Raw genomic sequence first — 23,167 nt, 5'->3', positions numbered from 1 at the left:
GATGGAGAAACAAATCACCAACTTCATATGGAAGTGAAAGAGGCCCCAGATAAGTAAATCATTACTGAAAAAAAAGAACGAAGTGGGAGGCCTCACACTACCTGATTTTAGAAAATATTATACCACCACAGTAGTCAAAACAGCCTGGTACTTGTACAGCAACAGATACATAGACCAATGGAACAGAATTGAGAATCTAGACATAAACCCATTCACATATGAGCAGCTGGTATTTGACAAAGGCTCCAAGTCAATTAAATGGGGAAAAGACAGTCTGTTTAACAAATGGTGTTGGCATAACTGGATATCCATCTGCAAAAAAAACAAGACCCAAACCTCACACCAGTATAAACAGTATACAAAACATTACTAACAATGCACAAACACCAGAAGAGAAATTAGATAACTGGGAAAAACAAAACAAAACAAAACAAAACTGGGAGCTCCTAAAAATCAAACACCTATGCCCATCCAAAGGCTTCACCAAAAGAGTAAAAAGACTACCTACAGACTGGGAAAAAGTTTTTAGCTATAACATTTCCAATCAACATCTGATCTCGAAAAATCTACATGATACTGCAAAGACTCAACTACAAAAAGACAAATAACCCAATTAAAAAATGGGTGAAGTATATGAATAGGCACTTCACTAAAGAAGACATTCAGGTAGCTAACAGATACATGAGGAAATGCTCACGATCATTAGCCATTAGAGAAATGCAAATCAAAACTACAATGAGATTCCATCTCACTCCAACAAGGCTGGCATTAATCCAAAAAACACAAAATAATAAATGTTGGAGAGGCTATGGAGAGATTGGAACACTTCGACACTGCTGGTGGGAATGTCAAATGGTACAACCACTTTGGAAATCGATTTGGCACTTCCTTAAAAAAATAGAAATAGAACTACCATACGATCCAGCAATCCCACTCCTTGGAATATATCCTGGAGAAATGAGATACTCTACACGAACAGATATATGCACACCCATTTTATTGCAGCACTGTTCACAACAGCAAAAAGATGGAAGCAACCAAGGTGCCCATCAACAGATAAATGGATAAATAAATTATGGTATATTCACACAAAGAAATACTACCCATCGATAAAGAGCAATGATGAATCCGTGAAACATTTCATAACATGGAGGAATCTGGAAGGCATTATGCTGAGTGAAATTAGTCAGTTGCAAAAGGACAGATATTGTATGAGACCACTATTATAAGAACTCAAGACACAGTTTAAACGGAGAAGAAAACATTCTTTGATGGTTACAAGAGTGGGGAGGGAGGGAGGGAGAGGTGTTTTTACTAATTAGATAGTACATAAGAACTATTTTATGTGAAGGGAAAGACAACACGCAATACAGGGGAGGTCAGCACAACTGTACTAAACCAAAAGCAAAGAAGTTTCATGAATAAACCAAATGCTTTGAGGGCCAGAGTAGCAGGGGCGTGGGTTTGGGGACCATAGTTTCAGGGGACATCTATGTCTATTGGCATAATAAAATCTATTAAGAAAACATCCTGCATCCCACTTTAGGGAGTGGTGTCTGGGGTTTTAAACACTAGCAAGTGGCCATCTAAGATGCATCAATTGGTCTCAACCCACCTGGACAAAGGAAAATGAAGAACACCAAAGACACAAGGTAATTACGAGCCCAAGAGACAGAAAGGACCACATAAATCAGAGACTACATCAACCTGAGACCAGAAGAACTAGATGGTGCCGGGCTACAACCAATGACTGCCCTGACAGGGAAAAAACAGAGAACCCCTGAGGGAGCAGGAGAGCAGTAGGATGCAGACCTCAAATTCTTGTAAGAGGACCAGACTTAATGGTCTGACTGAGACTAGACGGACCCTGGAAGTCATGGTCCCCAGACCTTCTGTTAGCCCAAGACAGGAACCATTCCCAAAGTTAATTGTTCAGACAGGGATTGGACTGAACAGTGGGATAGAAAATGATACTGATGAAGTGTGAGCCTCTCAAATCAAGTAGACACATGAGACTATGCTAGCATGTCCTGTCTGGAGGGGAGATGAGAGAGCAGAGGGGGTCAGAAGCTGGCTGAATGGACACGAAAATAGGGAGTGGAGAGAAGGAGCATGCTGTCTCGTTATGGGTATGTACTAGGAGTGTATAGCAAGGTGTATATAAATTTTTGCATGAGAGACTGACTTGATTTGTAAATTTTCACTTAAAAGACAAAAAAATAGGTTTTTTTTTTTTAAAAAGACATATAAAAAAAAAAAAGGTTTGCCAAATACGATAATTTTCACTTATCTCTTTAAAAGAGTAGAGCACTTCAAAGGCAGAAGTTGTTGTTCTTCTAAACATCCAAATAAGAATGTTTTAAAATGTAGGGACCTGTTCTTTTAGAGACTGGAAGAGTTTTTACACTCCTGTAACCCCCTCAGAGAGATAACTACCAACAAAAGAGCAGTGTACTGCTGTTTTGGTTAGTTCAAGAATTCTCTGATGCTTTGTTCAGTAAGAGTTTCAAACAGGAGATGTCAGTATTTGTTTGGTGGTGTTAATGTGTCCTGTGGAGTCGATTCCAACTCATAGTGACCCTATAGGACAGAGCAGAACTGCTCCATAGGATTTCCTGGGCTGAAATCTTTACAGGAGCAGATCACCAGACCTTTTCTCCCATGGAACTGCTAGTGGGTTTGAACTGCTGACCTTTCACTTAGCTTAATCATTGTGCCACCAGGGTTTCTTATTTTATTCAGTAGTACTGGCCAAAGAGGCAAGGTCCTTGTAATCAACCACTCAGAGAAGATTTAATAGAAGAGATGAAGTCGCTGATGGGTCTAGTAGCAACTTACACTTAACTGACTGTAACCGTGTGCCAGCCATAGTACTAAGCACTTTATATTCCTTGCCTAATTTAATTTTTGCAATAGTAGTGAGAATATAGGGTGGCTGAAGCTGGGAGAACAGTATGAGGAAGGCTGAGGTAGACGCTGGGGAATGGGAGAGTGCGTGCAGGGTGTAGTAGAAAATAGGGCAGGAGAGGGTCTTAGAAATCAGCAAGAGGAGTCAGGAAGTGAAATGGGGGCCAACACACAGACACATGATGAGAGCAGTGCTTCTGGAAGATGTCCACAAAGTACAAATATGAATGTGGAAACTAGCCCCTCCTCCTCTACCTCCTGCTCCTGTGAACTCTCTGCTCCTTCCTACCACCATGAGGAACACTAAAGATGACCCACTTGAAAGTGCTAAGCTCCAGGCGGCCCATGACTGGCACAACAAAACCCAGGTATAAACCCTGCACAGGGCCTGGAAGAAGAGGAATTGACCTTGGACAAATGACTTCATTCCTGGGGCCCCAGTTCCTCATCCATGATTAACAGAGTAGAGCTGGATGATCTCTGTTACTATATGCCTGGCACTGGCCTAAGGATTTTTACACACATTGCTCCACTTAATCTTCCCCTGAATCCTATGAGGTAATTAATATTTTATTATCCTAATTATAAATGGGAAAATGGAGCTCTAGAGTGGAAGATTAACTTGCTTAGGGGTACACAGCAAACAAATGGTGGAGCTGGGATTTGAACATAAAGGTGTCTGATTCTAGAACTTAAACACTGTCAGGGGCCGATTCACCAGTAAGCAAGGCATGCACGGGCTTACAGTAAGCAACTTCCACTCGGGCTTAATTGTGCTTACTTCCTAATCTGTAGCGCACGGTTTTACATGGGTGAAAGATATGGTGAAAAATAGGTGAAATTGTGTGCTACAGATGAGTAAGTAAGCATAAGTAAGCAGGTGCATACCTTACTTATTGGGTAATCTGTCCCCATATACTATGGAAGGAAACCCTGGTGGTGTAGTGGTTAAGTGCTATAGCTGCTAACCAAAAGGTTGGCAGTTCGAATTCACCAGATGCTCCTTGAAAACTCTATGGGGCTGCTCTACCTTGTCCTATAGGATTATGATGAATAGAAATAACTTGAATGCAATGGGTTTGGTTTTTGGTTTATACTGTAGAACAGCAGTTCTCAAAGTGTGGGCTACAGACACCTGAGGGATCCTAAAACTCTTTCAGGGGATCCATGAAGTCAAAACTATTTTCATAACAATATTAAATATGATTTGCCTTTTCTTTCCCATTCTTTCACAAGCTTATAGCGGAGTTTTCTGGTGGTGACATGACATGTCCTGTTGTAACAGGTCAAATGAAGAAGCAGATATGAGAATCCAGCCATCTCTGATCACAATGACATTAAAGAGATTTGCAAAAATGTAACCTGATACCACTCTTCTCACCTATTTATTATTATATTATTTCTTGGTTTGAGAGATATAGGTTTTTTTAATAAAAAAATATATTATTTAACAGATGAAATGTTTATGGTTGTTATTTTAATGGATGAATAAGAAAATATTTAAAACACTTCTCATTTTTAATTTCCAATATAGTAAACATCAATAAGATAAGCACATAGACAAAATTCTTTGGGATCCCTGATAATTTCTAAGACTGTGAAGAGGTTGAGGCCTAAAATTGGAGAATTGCTTCTGTGGAATATATTGTAGTATGTTGCCTTTTAAGGAGCCCATAAAGATTACCAAAACCAAACCTGTTGTTGTTGACTTGATTCTGACTCATAGCGACCCTATAGGACAGAAAAGAACTGCCCCATAGGGTTTTCAAGGAGCGGCTGGTGGATTCAAACTGCCAAACTTTTGGTTAGCAGCTGAATGCTAAACTACTGTGCCACTGGGGCTCCCGCATAAAGATTACAGCCTAGGAAACCCTATGGCGCAGTTCTACTCTGTCCTATAGGGCTGCCATGAGTTAGAATTGACTCAACGGCACACGACAACAATAACATACTGCTTTTCAACATTTTATGGTTACGTGGACTATTTTATTCTTTTTTTTTTTTAATTTGGTGGTGGTAGGGTGGGTGTGGAAACTTCTTCCCTGTTATCTCCCCAAATCTCAAGCATTTTCTCAAGAAAATACCTAACGTTTTTCAGGCAGTGCTGTGACTTTAAATCAAAGCTTGACTTTTAAAATAAGTAGGTGCCCCAAACGCTGCCTCTTATTCCTACTCTGCCAACACTCCCTTTGCCAACATATCTCAGTTCTGGAAGGATGGGTGGAAAATTGAAGAATCTTCTCCTTTCCATCTGGGGCTTTGTGAATGGGGTTGAACCAAAGAAAAGCTGCTATTTCGGGGCTGGAGTTGAGGAAAGAACCCTCCTCAGCACAGGACAGAACATGGAGGATGTGGAAAGTGTATGCTTAGGCATGGATCATGCGCTCATGAGGAGATGATGTCCCCAGACTGAAGGAACTTCTTTTTTTTCATGTTGTTTCCCACCAAATCTTACCTGTTCTTTAAGACCCACAAAGCTTTCCTAAATTCTTTGAAAAATATCAATCTCTTGTTTTTGGACATTATCATAACTTTTGAACTCTGTTTTCTTTAATTTAGCCCTTAGATACATTTTCTGAGAATTGCTTCCAAACAGCAAGGAACATAATGTTTAGAACATAAACCTATCTTTCCCCCAAAACCTGCTCCAACAATTCAAATCTGGCATCATCGTATATTCTTCTATCTCTATAAAACTCTCTACTTATTTAATCCACTCAACAATCTTGCCATGAATAACTATATTTTACAAATGAGATGAGTGAAACTTAGAATAAATAACTCAGCCAATGCCACTCAACTAGTAAACGATGAAGCATGAATTCAAATTTAGATTGTATGAGTTCAGAGACCAAGCCCTTAACCAGTACACTACGCTGACTATATATTTTATACATCTAGTAACTTGTACTATTAACAACACGAACAGCACAATAGTAACAGCAGAAACATTAACGTCCTCAAAAATAGCAAAACAAACACTACCATTTATTGAGTTCGTACTCAGTTGTAGTCAGTATTTAGGTACTTTATATGAACTGAGGAGTCCTGGTGGTACAGTAGTTGAAGCACTCAGCTGCTGACTGAAAAGTTGGTGGTTCAAACCCACCAGCTGCTCTGAGAAAGATGTGGCAGGCTGCTCCCTTAAAGATTACAGCCTTGGAAACCCTATGGGGCCGTTCTACTCTGTCCTACAGGGTCGTTATGAGTTAGAATCGACTTGATGGCAATGGGGGAGAGGTAGGGGTTTATATGAATTTTCTCATTCAACCCACATTATATCCACATGAGCTAATGCTCTTTATCTTAATTTTATAGGTAAGGAAAATGAGGCTCAGAAAAGTTAAGTTGCTTGAGGTCACAGAGTTGGTAAATGGGGGGGTGGGAATATAAACCAAGATATGTCATATTTCAAACCTCTGCTTCTAACCACTTTGCTCCACTGCCTTATTATAATGAAAAAGGAAGTTCATGGTTGGTAAAGATCTTACAGTGGCAATATGACACAGTCTTTGGAATCCAACAGACCTGGGTTTGAATCTCATTTCAAATAGACAACCTGTACAACTCTAGCAATGTGATTAAATCTCCACTGTGAAACAGTGTTAACAAATTGTGGTGATTAAAGAGATTACTTAGGTAAATTACAAATTTGTTTCTAGAATTTACCTAGCACATGACAGATAATAAGTAAGGAAACTGAAGTTTAGAGAGACTAAGGACATAACTTACCCAGGGTCACAAAGATAGAAACCTCTGGGTCAAGGACCCCCATCCAGGTCCTCAGACTTCAAATCCAGTGTTCTTTCCACTATACCACACCACTTCCATAAATAGGGGGTTTTATTAAATGACTTTTTAGTGCCATTACAGCTCTAGGTCAAATCCATCCTTTTACATCAGAATCAAATCTCAGACAGGATTAGAGAAATGTTTGTATATTGCACTGAAGAAAGTTATTATACATACCTGAACTGTTGCTATGATTGGTACATGATTTAAAATAGAAAAAATTAAGACATATCTTCAAAACCATAAATAACCACTGTTGTTGTTATCATTGGGTGCCATCAAATTGATTCTAACTCGTAGCGACCCCATGTGATAGAGTGGCGCTGCTCCACAAGGTTTTCTTGGGGTGTAATCTTTATGGAGTAGATCTCCAGGTCTCTCTCCTGCGGAGCTGCTGTGTGCATTTGAACCACCAACCTTTTGGTTAACAGCCGAGTGCTTACCATCTGTGCCACCAGGGCTCCTTTAAATAACCACTAAGATGTATTAAATATAACTCGTTGACTCAGGAATTCTGTTTCTGGTAATTTAGTCTCAGGGAGTGGAGAAAAACTATATACATGAAAATATTTATTGTAGTATTAAAAAATAATCATGAGAAATTGAAAAATGAAATATCCTACAATAGGGAATTGTGAGGTAATTTGGGGGGATAGCGACTCAAAGAAATATTATACATACACATGGTGACCGTGAACACTATGCAGCTATAGGAAAGTCACTTGTGGAATAATGTGAAGTGAACTCAGACCGATGCAAAATTGTTTCGGTGCCGTAGTGATCACCAGCCATGTTCTGAAAGCAGGAAGCTAAGGAGCATATGAAAAGAGACTGGAAACACCTGGGCGGCTGAAAAATATCATGGGTGAATTTTTTTCTCCTTATTTTGCACATTTTATGTAAGGTTATAATGGTTATTTTATCATTAAAAAATACAATGGATTGCAATGATGCATTTGATTCCGAATGTATTACATTGAATGTATGTGGTAATGACAGCCACCAGAGAGGTAAAGAAGAAACAGATGGATGAACGGTCCAAAGGAAGATTCCATGTCAATATGGATTTTACTCCCTTAATTCATCTACTTAACTCATAACCCTGTGAGACTTCATGTCAAGACAAAATCTGCCTCTGAGCAGTTGCAGAAAGAAGCATGATGCCTCCCTAAAATTAAGCAATAAACTCCATTTCATCTGAGACATTTCACTGCTGTGAACACCAGATGTTTTCTGGGTTAGGGCCTTTCCCAGAGCTGGGCGGATTGTAAATGGGCTCACCGCAAAAACCAAACCTGTTGCCATTGAGATGGTCCTGACTCATGGCGACCCCAGGTGTTACAGAGTAGAACTGTTCCATAGGGCTTTCTTGGATATAATCTTTACAGAAGCAGCTTGCCAGGGGTTTCTTCTGTGGTGTGGGTTCGAACCACCAACCTTTAGGTTGGTAGTCCAGCACAAACTCAAATCCTTTTACTGGAGGATCTACTGCCTTGAAATAGAAAGAAGTTGTGGGATGGGCCCTTACAGAATATTGGATGATTAGGCAAAGAACAGAAAATCTTTGCTAGCAATCCTTTGATCCCAGAGGTGGTAGGTAACAGGAAGGAGGAGAATTGTTTCTGTATTCTTACCAGTACTTTCCAGGCGCCCTCTAACTATTTCCAATCCTTTATTCACCACTTCTTTCAAATATTCCAGGGACATTGGGAAGGCTGAGTTGTTCATCATCAGGATGCTGATCTCGTAGCTGCCATTTTGGCAATTCCGAACCATCTGGGAGGCCGAGACCATCAGCCTGGGCTGGAAGAACAGCGACCACAAAACCAAGCCCAGCAGTGATGTCTTCATGACCTCGCTCACCTCAGAACCATTCTCCTTGTGCTCACTCGCTTTGCTCTGGGCTTCCAGGGAGGCAGGAACTCCAGCTGGACAGGCTCTCGCTGGGTTGTTCCGTCTACTCTTCCCCACGCTCCTTTCTGGTCATGCCCCACTGCTCACGTGGCCCATGCAATCCAGCCTGCCTTAAGCAATTAGCAGCTACATTATGGTAGGAGATAAACCAAAGTTCACTTTGTGTATTTGCTCACAGAAAGGGCACAGCTGTAAAACAGGGAGATTACCTGCGCCTCACCCAATAAAAATACATCACTTTGTGACACATCACTGAGAAGAGGAAAAAGAGGAACACGGCAGTATATTGTATACATAAAAAGCTTGGTAAAATGGAAAATAAAGGTCGAAGGGCCAAGGAAAGCACCGATATGATGGACTATTAGTGCTTAGGTTTTAGCTACACACCGAAATGGAATCCTTAACTAGTAAGAGCCTGTGTTTCGGTGTATTCAACCAACAAATAATTGAGACTTGACTATGTTTTGAGCATTGGCAAGACACATGTATGCCCACATGGAACTAAGATTCTAATGGGGGAGGCAACAGTAAGCAGATAATTATGAATAACTAAATAACCCAACAATGAAATAAAGTGCAAAAGATCCAAAACCAAATCCATTGCTGTCAATTCCGACTCACAGCGACCCTATAGGACAGAGGAGAACTGTCCAATAATAGGGTTTCCAAGACTGTAATCTGCCACATCTTTCTCCCACGAAGCAACTGGTGGGTTCAAACCTTCAATCTTTTGGTTAGCAGCCTGAGTGCTTAACCACTGCACTGCTAGGGCTCCTCTGATGTAAAGTACACAGTGCTATAAAGCTCATGGATGATTGTCAATCTTTTTGTTAGGCGCCATCAAATCGATTTCAACTCAGTGACCCCATGTGACAGAGTAGAACCACTTCATAGTGTTTCCTAGGCTGTAATCTTTACAGGAGCAGGTCACCAGGTCTTTCTCCCACAGAGTCGCTGGGTAGGTTGGAACTGCCAGCCTTTTGAATAGAGCCTAGTGCTAAGCCATTGCACAAACAGGGCTCCTCATGGGTGATTAACATAACCTATTCTAGAAAAAAAATTTTTTTTTTTCTTTTTTTTTTGATTCTAGACAGTCAGGGACGCTTCCCTCGGAAAATGTCCTTTAAGCCGCTCCCTGAAGGACGAACAGGAGTTAGCTGGATTTACAGATAGGAAGGGCATGTCAGGCAGAGCAGACAGCTTGTACAAAGGCCCAGAGGTGGGAAGGAGCATGGCATGTCTGAGGAGCTGAAAAAGATTCAGCATGGTTGGTGTGGAGACAGCTAGGGGTCGATTGGCAATAGAGGATGCTGGAGAGTAGGCAGGGGCGGCCCATGGAGTTTTCTGTCAGCCATTAAGGATTTGGGACTTTAGTCTAAGAGTCAAGAAAGGGACATGATGAGATGGGTCTTGTAAAGACCACTCAGCCTTTCATGGGCAGAATGTCCTGGAGAGAGACAGGCGTGGGCACAGGGAGATTGTTCGGAGGTGTTCCTGGGGTCCAAATGAGAGTTAAAGGAGGCCTGTTGTTGTGTGTATGTGTGTTTGTTTTAAATTCGGTCTGGAAATCATTAAGTATGAAAGAAAGCCAAGTCAGAGGGTGGATGTGATAGATAAATTGCCAAGTGCTTTTTTTTTTTTCATTTAGATATGAAGACAGAAGGTAGATGTGGTTCTGGGAATCCTCTGATTATAGCATATAAACAGGAAGAAGCATTTCAAATATGAGGGACCAAGATAACTGTCCTTCCCAGATCCTTTAAAACACAAATTACATGTCTTCTCTGTGTTGTAAAACTATAAACATGTAAATCATAATTCAAGGGAGTTCTGCTGAGAGAGATTCAAGGGTTAAAAGCAAATAATGAAACACCTGAGTTGGCAACTTTGAGAGACAGTCTTCAGTACAACACAAGATCCTCCAAAGGTCTGAGAAAAGAAGGGGGAACTACTTCACAGGGAAAGAGCAGCTGAAAATTTTCCTGCATTCACCACGCCTTCGTCTTTGGCAGAAGTCCCTGGGTGATGCAAATGGCTGACACGCATGGCTGCTTAACCTAAGGCTGGGAGTTCGAGTCTACTCAGAGGTACCTCAGGAGAAAGGTTTGGCAATATACTTCTGAAAAACCAGGCACTGAAAAACCTGTGGAGCACAGTTCTACTCTGACACACATGGTGACACTATGAGTTCCAGTTGACTGGAGGGTAACTGTTGTGTTTTTTTTTTGTCTCAGGCAGCACTTTGGGTCTCTATTGTGTGTTCCCTACCATCACCTCCTCGCTCCCGGGTCTGTAGGAACACACTGCATTTCTTCACTCCCCAGCAGCTCTGGGCTCCTTTGGCCCCTAATCTCAGTGGAGATGCAAATGAGCTTTTCCAAGGGAACTTTACCAAGGAACCAAAGGAACTAAAACATGAAAACTGTGTACTAAGCACAAAGGCAGAGATCCTGATCTGAATTACTTGAGAGGAAATGGCTACACTAAAGTATTTCTTAACTGATGATTTAATAGACTTACAGATTAACTGCAATACACACTGAATGCTGATGGAAGTGGACACACGCACTTCTGCTGCCTCCTTTTAAGTTGTATACTGACCAGGAGTCAGTTGTGCTTGTGCGCAAATTTGCCCATTTTATTTATTAAATTCTGTCATTAATTAAATGTTATGTGGAAAAAAAAAAGTAATCTGATAAAATTTATATGCAAACTGATAAAATAAATATGAAATCTTAAACAAAGATACATTACTAAGAAAATTGCTTTGGCAAGGCTGTTTTAAAAGGCTGGAGAATGACATAAAAATCTATATAGATTTTGCCCTTAGAGTGCTTTGCAATTGTCTTAAAGCAAGAAACTAAATATGACAGAAGATGCATTAAGGGCGTGGTAAGCACTGATTCAGAGCCCCAAATCAGGTGGCTTATGGCCAGAGAAAATTCCTTGGCCTGACATCAACTGATTGGTAAATAAATGAACGTGAATATATTTTGAGATTAAATAAACTGAGGAATAAATGTATAATTCTTAATGACTCAAGACTTAATTGATTTTTTTTTTCTTATGAAGTAAATATTTACTGGTTCTATTCACATAACCAAACCAAAAAACCACACCTGTTGCCATCGAGTGGATTCCAAGTCACAGCGACCCTACAGGACAGAGTAGGACTGCTCAATAGGGTTTCTAAGGAGCAGCTGATGGATTCTGACTGACAATCTTTTTTGGTTAGCAGCCTGAGCTCTTAACCACCGTGCCACCACGGATCCGCACAGGATAAAATAATGCCAGATGGGTTGTTGCTGTTTGTTTGTGTGTTTGTTTTAAATGTGGTCTGGTAACTAAAGTCTATGCGGTTTTACTAAGCGTTCACATGGGTTTGGGTATGCAAACATCCTGAGAAAGCCGTAGAGAAATATAAATTGCTTTATACGATAAATTGAGACAATTTCTAGGTTTCCTGGAGCACTCCTGGAGGGAGGGAGTGAGGAGTTGAGATGAGAAGAGAAAGAGGACTAACAAGCTGGCGTGAGCCTGGGAGCATGTAAACATAGAAAGAAATGGCCAGCCGAAATGGCTTAGTGGGCTGGTGGCTGAACTGAGTGAAGATATTTATTTAAGCAAAAGGATATTTTCCTTGAGGTAAGGAGCCCTGGTGGAGCAATGGGTAAGTGCTCAGCTACTAACTAAAAGGTTGACAGTTCCAACCCACCAACAGCTCCATGGGAGAAAAGACCTGGCCATCTGCTCCTATAAAGATTGCTGCCTAGGAAACCCTATGGGGCAGTTCTACTCTGTCACATAGGATTGCTGTAAGTCGGAATCCACTTGACAGCATACAACAATGACAAGATGCCTTATGGTATTCATATAACACCTGTTTATTCAGAGGACTCTATATGCCAAGCACTGTTCTCAGCATTGGAGTTATAGCACAAATGAAAAATGTCTACATTCATACAAATTGTATCCTAGTGGGAACTTAAAACTGGCAAACTCTTGCCAAACCTTGAGTTAAGTCTGAATTGTGGAAAGATGCTAGGACCTGTGCCTAGATTGATGGGATAAAAACAGGAGTAGAATGGCCAGACAACTCAGAGAATGAGGAGTTTGAAGTCAGAGTGACCAGGGTAACTCAAGCACCTCAGGGATTTGATGAAATAATGGGGTGTTTGGAGTTTCTGCTGCAAGTATAGGATGAGATGCAAGGTAATCATATCTAGATCACAAGGACAGTGTATTCTTCTGACCCCGAGTCACTGTTTACATTAGTGCTATATAACTAAATTCTAGCACCAGTGCCTCCAAAGCTTCATGCCGAAAAGTTTCGTTTTCCTTGTACCGGTACCCTGGATTCTTCCCTCCTCCCAAGAGAAAGTCTTTTTAATCTTTGAACAATTTCTTCATCTCCCTCCTCCCTGGGCCCATTTCATACAGTATTTCTATATGCTTAGGAAGGGCTGAATAGATGATTGTTATACTTGCCAGGGGCAGCTGAAAAATCTGTTAAATTTCCTGGTGACTGTTGGATTTGTTTTTCTTTCCAGGTGGCCATGTTTATATAGTAGAGGAAGTATGTGTTGGAGATAGTAGTAATAAAGTTCTCTGCTCTTGGGAAATAGCTTTATTTGTTTTCTCTTACCTCAAACACAACAGAAGGAAACAGGTACAGTCATCCATTCCCTGGCTGGGCTGATATTTCATCCCCCAGAAGGGAACTCTGAACTTTCCTGTAGAGGACCCAGATATTACTCATGTTTTTGTCCCCCAGTGTTGTTGAAGAATTGCTTCCTGATAGTTATATAGGTTAAAATGATAGCTTGGGAAAGAAGGAAAGAAGACAGTGACCAATTTCCTGAAGCATAAACTCTTCGAGGGCAGAATAATTGTCAGTTTTGTTTTTTTGATGTATCCTTAACAGGTGAGGGGAAAGACAAAGAGAGAATTTAAGGAACAGAATAGTGTATCTCGAGATAAAGAGGAGCCCTGTTTGATTCCAAGAGGCACTTTCATATTGTTAGAAATAAACAAAACACAAACTTGGAGCTGTATTTGAATCTTGTTTTAGCTGCTTGTCAATACATGACCTTGAGCTGTCGATTTCGAGTCATTGTGACGGTGTGTAACAGAGTAGAACTGCCCCATAGGGTCTCCTAGGTTGTAATCTTTACCGGAGCAAATCATCAGGTCTTTTCTCCCAGAGTAGCTGGCAAGTTCGAACTGCCGATGTTTCGTTAGCAGCTTTAGCCATAGTGCCACCGGGGCTTGAACTTGAGCAGATTATCTGAAATTGCCAACCCTCAGTTTTCTCATCTCTAACGAATGAATGTAATGACTAATTTAGTCAATTTTACAGCTGGAGCGGCAATTGTGACTCTTGTTGGAGTTTAGACATGTGTGGATGTGCCAGGCGATTGATAGGATTTGTCCAAAACGTACCAGGGACACAGCCAAGCATTGAACTATAGAGCATTGGAGCCATATTACTTAAACCTCTAGTGTTACACATAGTCGCATGTCTTAGTCTAAGGGAGAAAGAGGCCTGAAACAAAAAACTGCAGGAACCACCATAGATATCATTGCTTAATGGCTCCTCTAACAGGCTCCATCACAAAAAGATGAGGGCTGTTTTTTCCCACTTGGTCAAACATCAGCACTCAGTTTCGGCAGTTCAGGGGCCCTGCATGAAGGTGTCAGAGTCAGTTGGGCTGTGTCAGCACCCAGTGGGAGACCGCAGTATACTACCAAATGGCAACAACAGGAGCAGCACCCACTGGAGACCTTCGTGCTCAGTGGGCCCGTATTTGACAATATTCAAGACACACTCAGCCACTTCTAGAAATACTCATAAGGACAACAGCAAGTGAAAATTAGAGTACTGCTGTTGCTGTGAACTTCACAGATTTCAGTCTGGGAAAACTTGGGTTAACTAAATTAGAAAAGGGTATTGTAAAGTTCATATCGCCTAGGAGGCACTCAACAAATGTTAATTATTATTGTCGTTCTTCAATGTACAGCAGAACTGATTACCACTTCTTTGGTGCCACTTTTGTGCACAGTATGTATTTCTACTATACTCTTTAGTGAAATGTTAATTTTTTTCAAATTAATTTATTTGAAAAGTATAAGTATCTGCTAACTTTACTACATAAGAAAATAATGGGATCGGTAAGACTTCTCAGTTGTATCCAAGAAAGGATGACATTAAGAGATGATCCCCAAAACAAACATTTAGAATCTACCACAGGAACTAAAGATTTAAGTATGTTTGTTTAGTTACGCTTCTTTACTAGACATGCTCTTAGGTATGTTTACAGTAAGGCAGGCACGAAGGTTAAGCACTCAGCTGCTAACCAGAGAAGGTCGGCAGTTCAAACCCATCCAATGGCTCCCTGGGAGAAAGAACTGGCGATCTGCTTCTGTAAAGATTACAGCCTAGAAGTACCTATGAGGCAATTCTTCTCAGTCCCATGGGGTCACTAGGAGTCGGAATCGACTTGATGGCACCCAACAACATGCTTACAGTGAACTAGCAGGACATGTTTGAAAGAAAATATAGAAGTCTTGAAATGTAGGATATTGCTTTTCTGGTTATGTATGAGATTAACACTTGGCAAAGTTATTTGAAGGATGAACAAATGTCTGGTGGAGTAGGATAAGATTGAAAGCGATAAAAAAAACAAAAGGGAGAAAAGTTTTCTTATTCCTTTAAGATTGCAAATTTGGTCAGCCCAATAAATACACATCATTTCAAATGTATTTATGTAATGCATCCACATCCCCCACACATTATTTTTCTGCTAAAAGTGGAAAAACCAAACCAAACTCGTCGTCAAGTCAATTCTAACTCATAGTAACCCTATGGAAAGCCTGGTGGTGTAGTGGTTAAGTGCTATGGCTGCGAACCAAAAGGTCGGCAGTTCAAATCTGCTAGGTGCTCCTTGGAAACTCTGTGGGGTGGTTCTACTCTGTCCTATAGGGTTGCTATGAGTTGGAATCGACTCAACGGCACTGGGTTTGGTTTTTTTTGGTTAGCAACCCTATAGGGCAGAATAGAACTTCCCCATAGGGTTTCCAAGGAGCAGCTGGTGGATTCAATCTGCCAACCTTTTCATTAGCAGCTATACCTCTTAACCACTGCACCACCAGGGATTCCTAAAAATGGAAAGGAGTTTTATAATTTTACTGTTGGAATAATATATCAATTTTGATTTTGTAGTTATCTTTTTGTATTTTGGAGCCAACTTTTTATTTTTTTTTAGGCCTCAAACCTTTTAAAGCTCTCAGAGGAGAGACCTAGACACTGGAATGACCCCAGTGAGTAAGGATAGAAAACAGACAGTGATAAAGAAGCCAAACCCATTTACAGTCAGCACTCATAACATCCCTGTGGAATAAAAGGAGAAAATATTTAAATTAAGGTGTTTACCAGAGCAATGGAAGCCAAGAGCCAACAAAATACTGAGCTGTAAATTTGTGGTGAAAGAAAATACAATTGTGTTGAAGATGTGAATGTGGCGGATAGGCTAGTGGGACTGCTTGGCAAAAATTTAGAGAGAGCTGCAAGGGCAAATTTAATCATCAACATGAAAGTAACAGAAACGATACCAATGATGCAGAAGGTTTGGGTTTTACCATGACAAAATGGAAGCAGTCAGATAAAGGCATTTCTGGTGTCTGTTTTTTGCACATTATTGCTGTGTAATGACCACATAGAGAGTGTGGTGCTGCTGATGAGGACTTTCTTCACCACCCCACAGAAAACCTGGGGGACTTAAAAAGCCGGTCATCTATTTGCTCTTGAAAAAAGGAGGGTTAGGAATAATCAATCCAAAACAGTTTTATAGTTTGATGCTTTTGAGTTTAACTTTAAAAAGGTAGGAAGAGATGATAGTAGTTGAGATTAATCGTCTGCACCACCTAGGGGCTCTGACACATTTGATTCCGACTCATGGGGACCCCCATGTTGGTGCTGCCAGGGATTATATACATACACATGTATATAATATATACAGAATAATATGTATTTTGTATCATGTATTTCAGGTCCCTACCTACTGACCTGCTGCCATCGAGTGGATGCCGACTCATAGCGACCCTACAGAATAGAGTAGAACTGCCCCGTATGATTTCCGAGGAGCAGCTGGTAGATTCTAACTGCAGACATTTTAGTTAGCAGCTGTAGCTTTTAACCACTACACCACCAGGGTTCAGGTCCCTAGGTGGCACAAATGGTTTGTGCTCAGTTACTAACCTAAATGCTGGTAGTTCGAACCCAGGCAGCAATTTAACAAAAGGAAGGCCTGGTAATCTGCTTCTGTAAAGATTACAGTCAAGAAAACCCTATGGCGTGGTTCTACTGTAACATATGGGGCCACCATGAGTTGGAATCCACTCGACTTTTTTTTTTATCATGTATTTGTCTATATAATATATACGATTATTGTTATCCATATTATCCATTGCCGTCGAGTCAATTTCGACTTATCGTCGAGTCAATTCCGACTTATAGGCCACCCTATAGGTGGCTGTCCCATGGGATTTAAAAGGTTGTAAATCTTTACAGAAACAGACTCTCGTATCTTTCTCCCATGGAACTGCTGGTGGGTTCCAACAGCCAATCTTAGTTAGCAGCTCAGCACTTAACCATTGTGCCACCAGGCCTCCTTATCAATATTAGTAAAGGAAATCCAAAAACCGTATTTAAAATGCAGCATCCAATATTGTATCTTGTTTTTTAAAAAAAAATTATGTTTCAGCTCCCTGTTTTCTTTAAGATGAATTTCAAAAGCAATGTTTGCCACTATAGCAGAGATTTTGCTTCCCTTTGGTATCTTTCAAAGGAGCCCTGGTGGCACCGTGGTTAAGTGCTCAGCTGCTAACCTAAAGGATGGCAATTTGAACCCACCAGCCAACCGACAGGAGAAAGATGTCCCAGTCCACTTCCATAAAGATTTACAGCTTCCTAATTTTTTTTTTTTTTATGGGGCAGTTCTGGTGGCGTAGTGGTTAAGTCCTAAGGCTGCTAACCAAAGGGTCGGCAGTTCGAATCCGCCAGCCACTCCTTGGAAACTCTAGGAGGCAGTTCTACTCTGTCCTATAGGGTCACTATGAGTTGGAATCAACTTGACAGCACTGGGTTTGGTTTGGTTTTGGTATGGGGCAGTTCTACTCTGTCATATAGGGTCGCTCAGAGTCAGGACAGCTCAAGGACAATGGTTTTTGTTTTTGTTTGGTATCTCTCTAATCAGCATCATGACTCATCAGGCTCCTTATGGTAACAGTCCCTTTAGCTGGTAATCACCACAATTACTATGGTAACGATGGGAACCCACATCTACCATCACCAAGGGTCAGCCTCCTGAAACCAAAAAACCAAGCTCATTACCATCAAGTCAAGCTTCGACTCCGACTCATAGCTACCCTTTCCGTTAGCAGCAGAGTCCTTAACCATTGTACCACCAGGGCTCCTTTCAGCCTCCTGAGGTATTTGAATTCAGAAGATCTAGCGAAAGTCAGTTTCTGGAGACTTATTCACTACTTTTTCAAGGGATCCCAGAGAGCTGTTGGATTGTTTGGCTGGTTTCATTTTCATAGAATCCAACCTGGTAAAAGAGGGTCTAAAATATCAGGTGTGTGTCATCTATTAGAGAACTCTGTACAATTACATATTCCAGAGTTAACTCTTAAGTACTCTGATACAAGTGATGAGTAACTAATGAAAAGGTTAACCAAGACCCTGGAGACCTGCTTTAAGTCTCTGAAAAAAGGGACAAGCCTATATTTTCTACCTGTAATTCCCATTTAATAGAAAGAACTAAAAACAAGGAAACAGACTAAAGCATTTGAATTCAACTCAGTCTTCTTGGCAGGCTCAGCTGTGGCTCCAACATACATTTTCCAGATTTCTTCAAATCAGGAAAATTTTATTACTTTAGAAGCTTAAGACGTAAATGGATATGTATTTCAAGAAAAAGATATCTAAGTAAGGTTGAAATTAGTGATCATAAAAAGGAAGACTAGCCACATTTTGGTACAAAACAAAATTTATTCTGTATGACTTGAATGATATTGTGATGAACCTCAAATAATTTGGGGAGAGGAAAAATATTTTAAAGTTCAGATTAAAAAAAAAAAACAAAAACCATGTGACCAAATGAGCTTCCTTCCTCATTGGCTCCCTGGGGCAAACTGTCACCCCCAGAATTGAGTTCTGAAGGGCTTCCTACACTTCCTTCTGCTGGCCCGTGCCTAATCAGTTGCACTTCACAAAAAGACAGGAACTTTTTTCTCCCTTAACGGTCACAGTTATACATCTTCCCTTCATTCCCCTACAGTTAAAAGCCTTTGTTTCCCCAGAACCCGGGAAAGAAATGGTTGCACATCTGAAAGAAAAATCATGTTATATTCATCAATAAGCCACATGTAGTTATTTTTATTTAATTTGCATGCCAGTGCTGGTTGTCAGTATGAAGTAATGAAAGTTTTTTGCCATTTCAAAAATTACTCTTACACCTATACTCTAATTACTAATTCTAATTACTCACTAGCAACAAGGAAAATATTCTCAGACCAGCTATCATTATAATTCAATTCAGAACACTGCCTTATGCCTATTGATTGGTCTTTCTAAGAGGCCCTTGAACTGTGATATAATCTGATTCAGAACATACCACTCGTCTCTCATCCTTATCTCCCAAACTTCAGTTTCTGTAAAGCTTTGCCTATAAAAGACGAAATCCATGGACAAAAAGTTAATTAGGATCTTTCCATTTTCTCCAACTTGATCATAAATTGGAAACCCTGGTGGTGTAGTGGTTAAGAGTTACGACCGCTAACCAAAAGTTCGGCAGTTCAAATCCACCAGGCACTCCTTGAAAACTCTATGGGGCAGATCAACTCTGACCAATAGGGTCACTATGAGTCGGAATCGACTCTATGGCAATCTTGGTTCGGATTTTGGTTCATAAATTGCTACAGCACGTATCTACCACTCATCTAAAGCTTAAAAGTTTAATATGTTCTTCAAAGCCAAGCAAAATGTCCTTTAATAAAATAGTTAATAATTGCTAGTATCAGAAACAGTTATTGCCTAATCTCGCCAGTAGATAACACTATGGGAGCTCTCAGGATTTGTATACTCACTATTTATTTTCATATCAGCTTTCTGTTCTTGACTCAGAAATGTAGAAAGAAAATGATTACTTTAGCTTCCTACCCTCTGCTACTAGTTCTGGATTCAAACATAATAATTCAACAATATATTAGAGAAAATTATTGACTACATCCTGGAACATGCTTCTGAATGAAATGCAACACTGAACATTCTCTCAATAAATCATGTGAATCTGAATTCCTGTCCCAGGCTCTGCTTTAGCAAAAACAGTTCCCTAAGCTTTTTTTTTTTTTAAGCTGAAGTACTGGAACTGACCCCACCACAGCGGCTGTGTGTTTTGTTTGGTTTGGTTAAGCCGAAGTATAACTTGAGCCAGTAGATTGAAAAGGAGTGATAGGTGGTGATGGGAAAACAAACAAACTCAAACATATTCTGCAAAAATGACTGTTCTCAAAGAATAAATATAAAATCTCACAAGCCTCTAGGCAGAAATAATAACTAATAAAGGCCAAAACAAACAAACAAAAAACCAGCTTGGGACCTCTTAGCTGCACATTGAAAGTTATAGGACCATGGAATGCTATCTAGACTTTTGAGTGAAAAAAGAACTACCACCTAAGAATCTGAAATAGCACCAAGATAACATTTACCAGAGAGGGAGAAAGGAAAGACATTCATAGACTGTCTTATCTCCACAGAGTCCTGGTGGCTAAGTGGTTAAAAGATTGGCTGCTAATCAAAGGGTTCAACAGTTGGAATCCACCAGCTGCTCCTAGAAAACCCTATGGGGCAGTTCTACTCTGTCCTATAGGGTCACTAGGGGTCAGAATCAACTCAACTGCCATGGGTTTGTTTTGTTTTTTTTGGTTCTTACCCCCATACCTTATCTAAGGAAAATTCTTCAGAAAGGACTCTACTGAAAAATAAATCACAACAGGGGCTTCAAAATAAGGGAAGATGAAGAATAAAGAGAAGTGAGCAATGATTCATGCAATGTGTATATAATTAAGTCCAAGTGCATAATAAATACAGTGCCTGGGAATTTGTGATGTAAATGCTAAATATTCTTGAAATAAAAGAGACACTGCAAGAGAAATCATAATAATGGCCTATAATTAAAGTGCTAAATAATCTCAGCAATTCTTTGGGAGTTGACAGTGGAGATACAGAAATAAAGAAAAGTATTTAACAGGTTTCAAACTGAGGGTAAGGGTAGAAAGTGAAGAAGTAAATGTATCCTGAAAGTCTCTACTTTCCGAGGTAGGGGAAACAGTGAGGAGAGTTAGTGGGCAAAAGCTAGTATTTTATAGAAGAGTAAAGAAATACAGTTTGAAAGAGATGTCGAGACAGAAGGCAATGGCTAATAAAGTAAAAAAAAAAAAAAAAAAAATTGCTTCTAAATTAACAAACAAGAAAAAGAGAATACATTTTCTACTGGTTAGGTACTGCTTTTGGGCTATTAGTAATGGAGGCCTGAAATGACCGGAGCTTAAAAAGGATAAAAGCTTATTCTTCCCTCAAGTATAGTATGTCCAAAGGTAGACTAGCCAAGGCTGACAGAGTGGCTTTATAATTGCATCAATGTTCAGGCTTCCTTTTATCTTTCTGTTCCAATACCCTTAACATTTGACTTCAATCTTCAGTCCCATCTCATGAGTGCTACAGGCCATTATTACTTCTACCTTCCAAGCAGAAAAAGGGGAAGAGGGAACTACAAAATTTCTTTCATCTCAGCTACTCCCACTTTAAGGAAGGTTTCCTAGAAGCCCCATCCAACAAATCTACCCATATACCACAGAACTCAGCCACACGGCCTCCTGTCAGCATTCAGAAAACAAACAAACCTGGTGCCATCGAGTCGGTTCCGACTCATAGTGACCCTATATGACACAGAAGAACTGTCCCATACGGTTTCCAAGGACTGCCTGGTGGATTCAAACTGCTGACCTTTTGGTTAGCAGCCATAGCTCTTAACCACTACACCACCAAGGTTTCCCTGTCAGCATCAGAGCCTGGGAAATACAATTTTTGACCAAATGCATAACCTTGTCCAACAAAATCTGAGTTCCGATATCGAGAGCCGAGGGGAGAATGGTAATAAGTGGGTTACCAGCAGTGTCTGTTACAAAGGGTGTTTTGATAAAACCAGTAGAAATAAGAAAAAGAAAGAAAAAAAGAAAAAGTAATATGCAAGGAACAAAATCATGTTTAGATTTATTGAACTAAATGTGAAGGGATTGAATTTTCCTATTAAAAGATGAAAAGTGTCAGATTAAGTAAAAACAAAACACTGTATGTTGCTTAGAAACAATTATAACTAAATAATTTTATAAAAAGATTAAGCAGCGCCTTCCTTCAGATTTTTCATATTATCCTTCAGTGAGTAAACAAGAATTTGGAGTCAGTGATAATGAGGATGATGCCGAAAAGTAGATATTTAATTAAAATACATAAAGTATCTCCTTTTTATATTTATTATGGACAATTCAACAGTTTAGTAAATTATAGGGTTAATATAACTTATCTCTAAAATAATTTGTTTTATCACATTTCATAGGTCTCATAAAAATGTAATATTCCAAGACTTGTAGAACATTTATTGATACATATTTTTTATAATCTTCAAGATTACAAAGCTTCTGCTTGTATTTAACCAAATTTACTCACTCTTTCAACAAATATTAAGGCATAGGAGTGTACCAGACTCTGCTCTTTAAGTATCTTCGTTTCTCACTTGTATTAAATAAATTGGAGTTTCTGCCACTGTCTCACTGTCCTAAAAACTGAATTAACACAGTGTCATGAATAAACTTGGGTCTATATGGAATATAAAGGAGTCCTGGTAGTGCAGTGGTTAAGCGTTTGGCTGCTAACCCAAAGGTTGGTGGTTTGAAACCACCAGCCACTTCAAGAGGGGAGAGATGTGGCAGTCTGCTTCCATAAAGATTACAGTCTTGCAAACCCTATGAGACAGTTCTACTGTGTCCTATAGGGTCGCTAAGAGTCGGAACGAACTCAAAAGGTTTGGTTTTGGTTTATATGGAATAGAAGAAAGTACTTAGAAGCGAAATGCCAGCAAACAGGAACAAGAGCCTCCATGCCGGAAGCAGTGGAGTATAGTGGTTAGGGTTAATGCAAGGACTGCAGAAAATAACAGGGCTCTGTTCAAACCCTGGCTCCAGATCTTTAATCCTCTTATCAGCTTCCTCATCTGTCAAGTGGAAATTAATAAGTACTTCATAATTTTGCCAGAGAATCAAATGCAATGGAATACAATGTGTTTCAACGTGCCTGACACACAGTTACGAAAAAATCCGTGGCCCATAGGGTTTCCAAGGAGCAGCTTGGTGGATTCCAACTGCCGACTTTTTGGTTAGCAGCCGAGCTCTTAACCACTGCGCCACCAGGGTACCCGCACACAATAAGCACTCAATA

The 23,167-nt window shown here is 40.1% G+C and overlaps 1 protein-coding gene across 1 annotated transcript in view; it reads right to left on the bottom strand.

Annotated features, from left to right (window-relative positions):
* GUCY2C (guanylate cyclase 2C) overlaps window positions 1–9,541 on the bottom strand; it is a 94,735-nt gene extending 85,194 nt beyond the window's left edge. Inside the window, exon 1 of the mRNA XM_003405663.4 lies at window positions 8,334–9,541. Within this exon, the coding sequence (XP_003405711.1) occupies window positions 8,334–8,550 (217 nt within the window). The 5' untranslated portion in view covers window positions 8,551–9,541. The remainder of the gene's footprint in view (window positions 1–8,333) is intronic.
* Between the last annotated feature and the right edge of the window lie 13,626 nt (window positions 9,542–23,167).

Source organism: Loxodonta africana, chromosome 4 (assembly GCF_030014295.1).
Source record: "Loxodonta africana isolate mLoxAfr1 chromosome 4, mLoxAfr1.hap2, whole genome shotgun sequence".
NCBI classification, from domain to species: Eukaryota; Metazoa; Chordata; class Mammalia; order Proboscidea; family Elephantidae; genus Loxodonta; species Loxodonta africana.
This window is presented reverse-complemented; position numbering and strand designations above follow the sequence as displayed.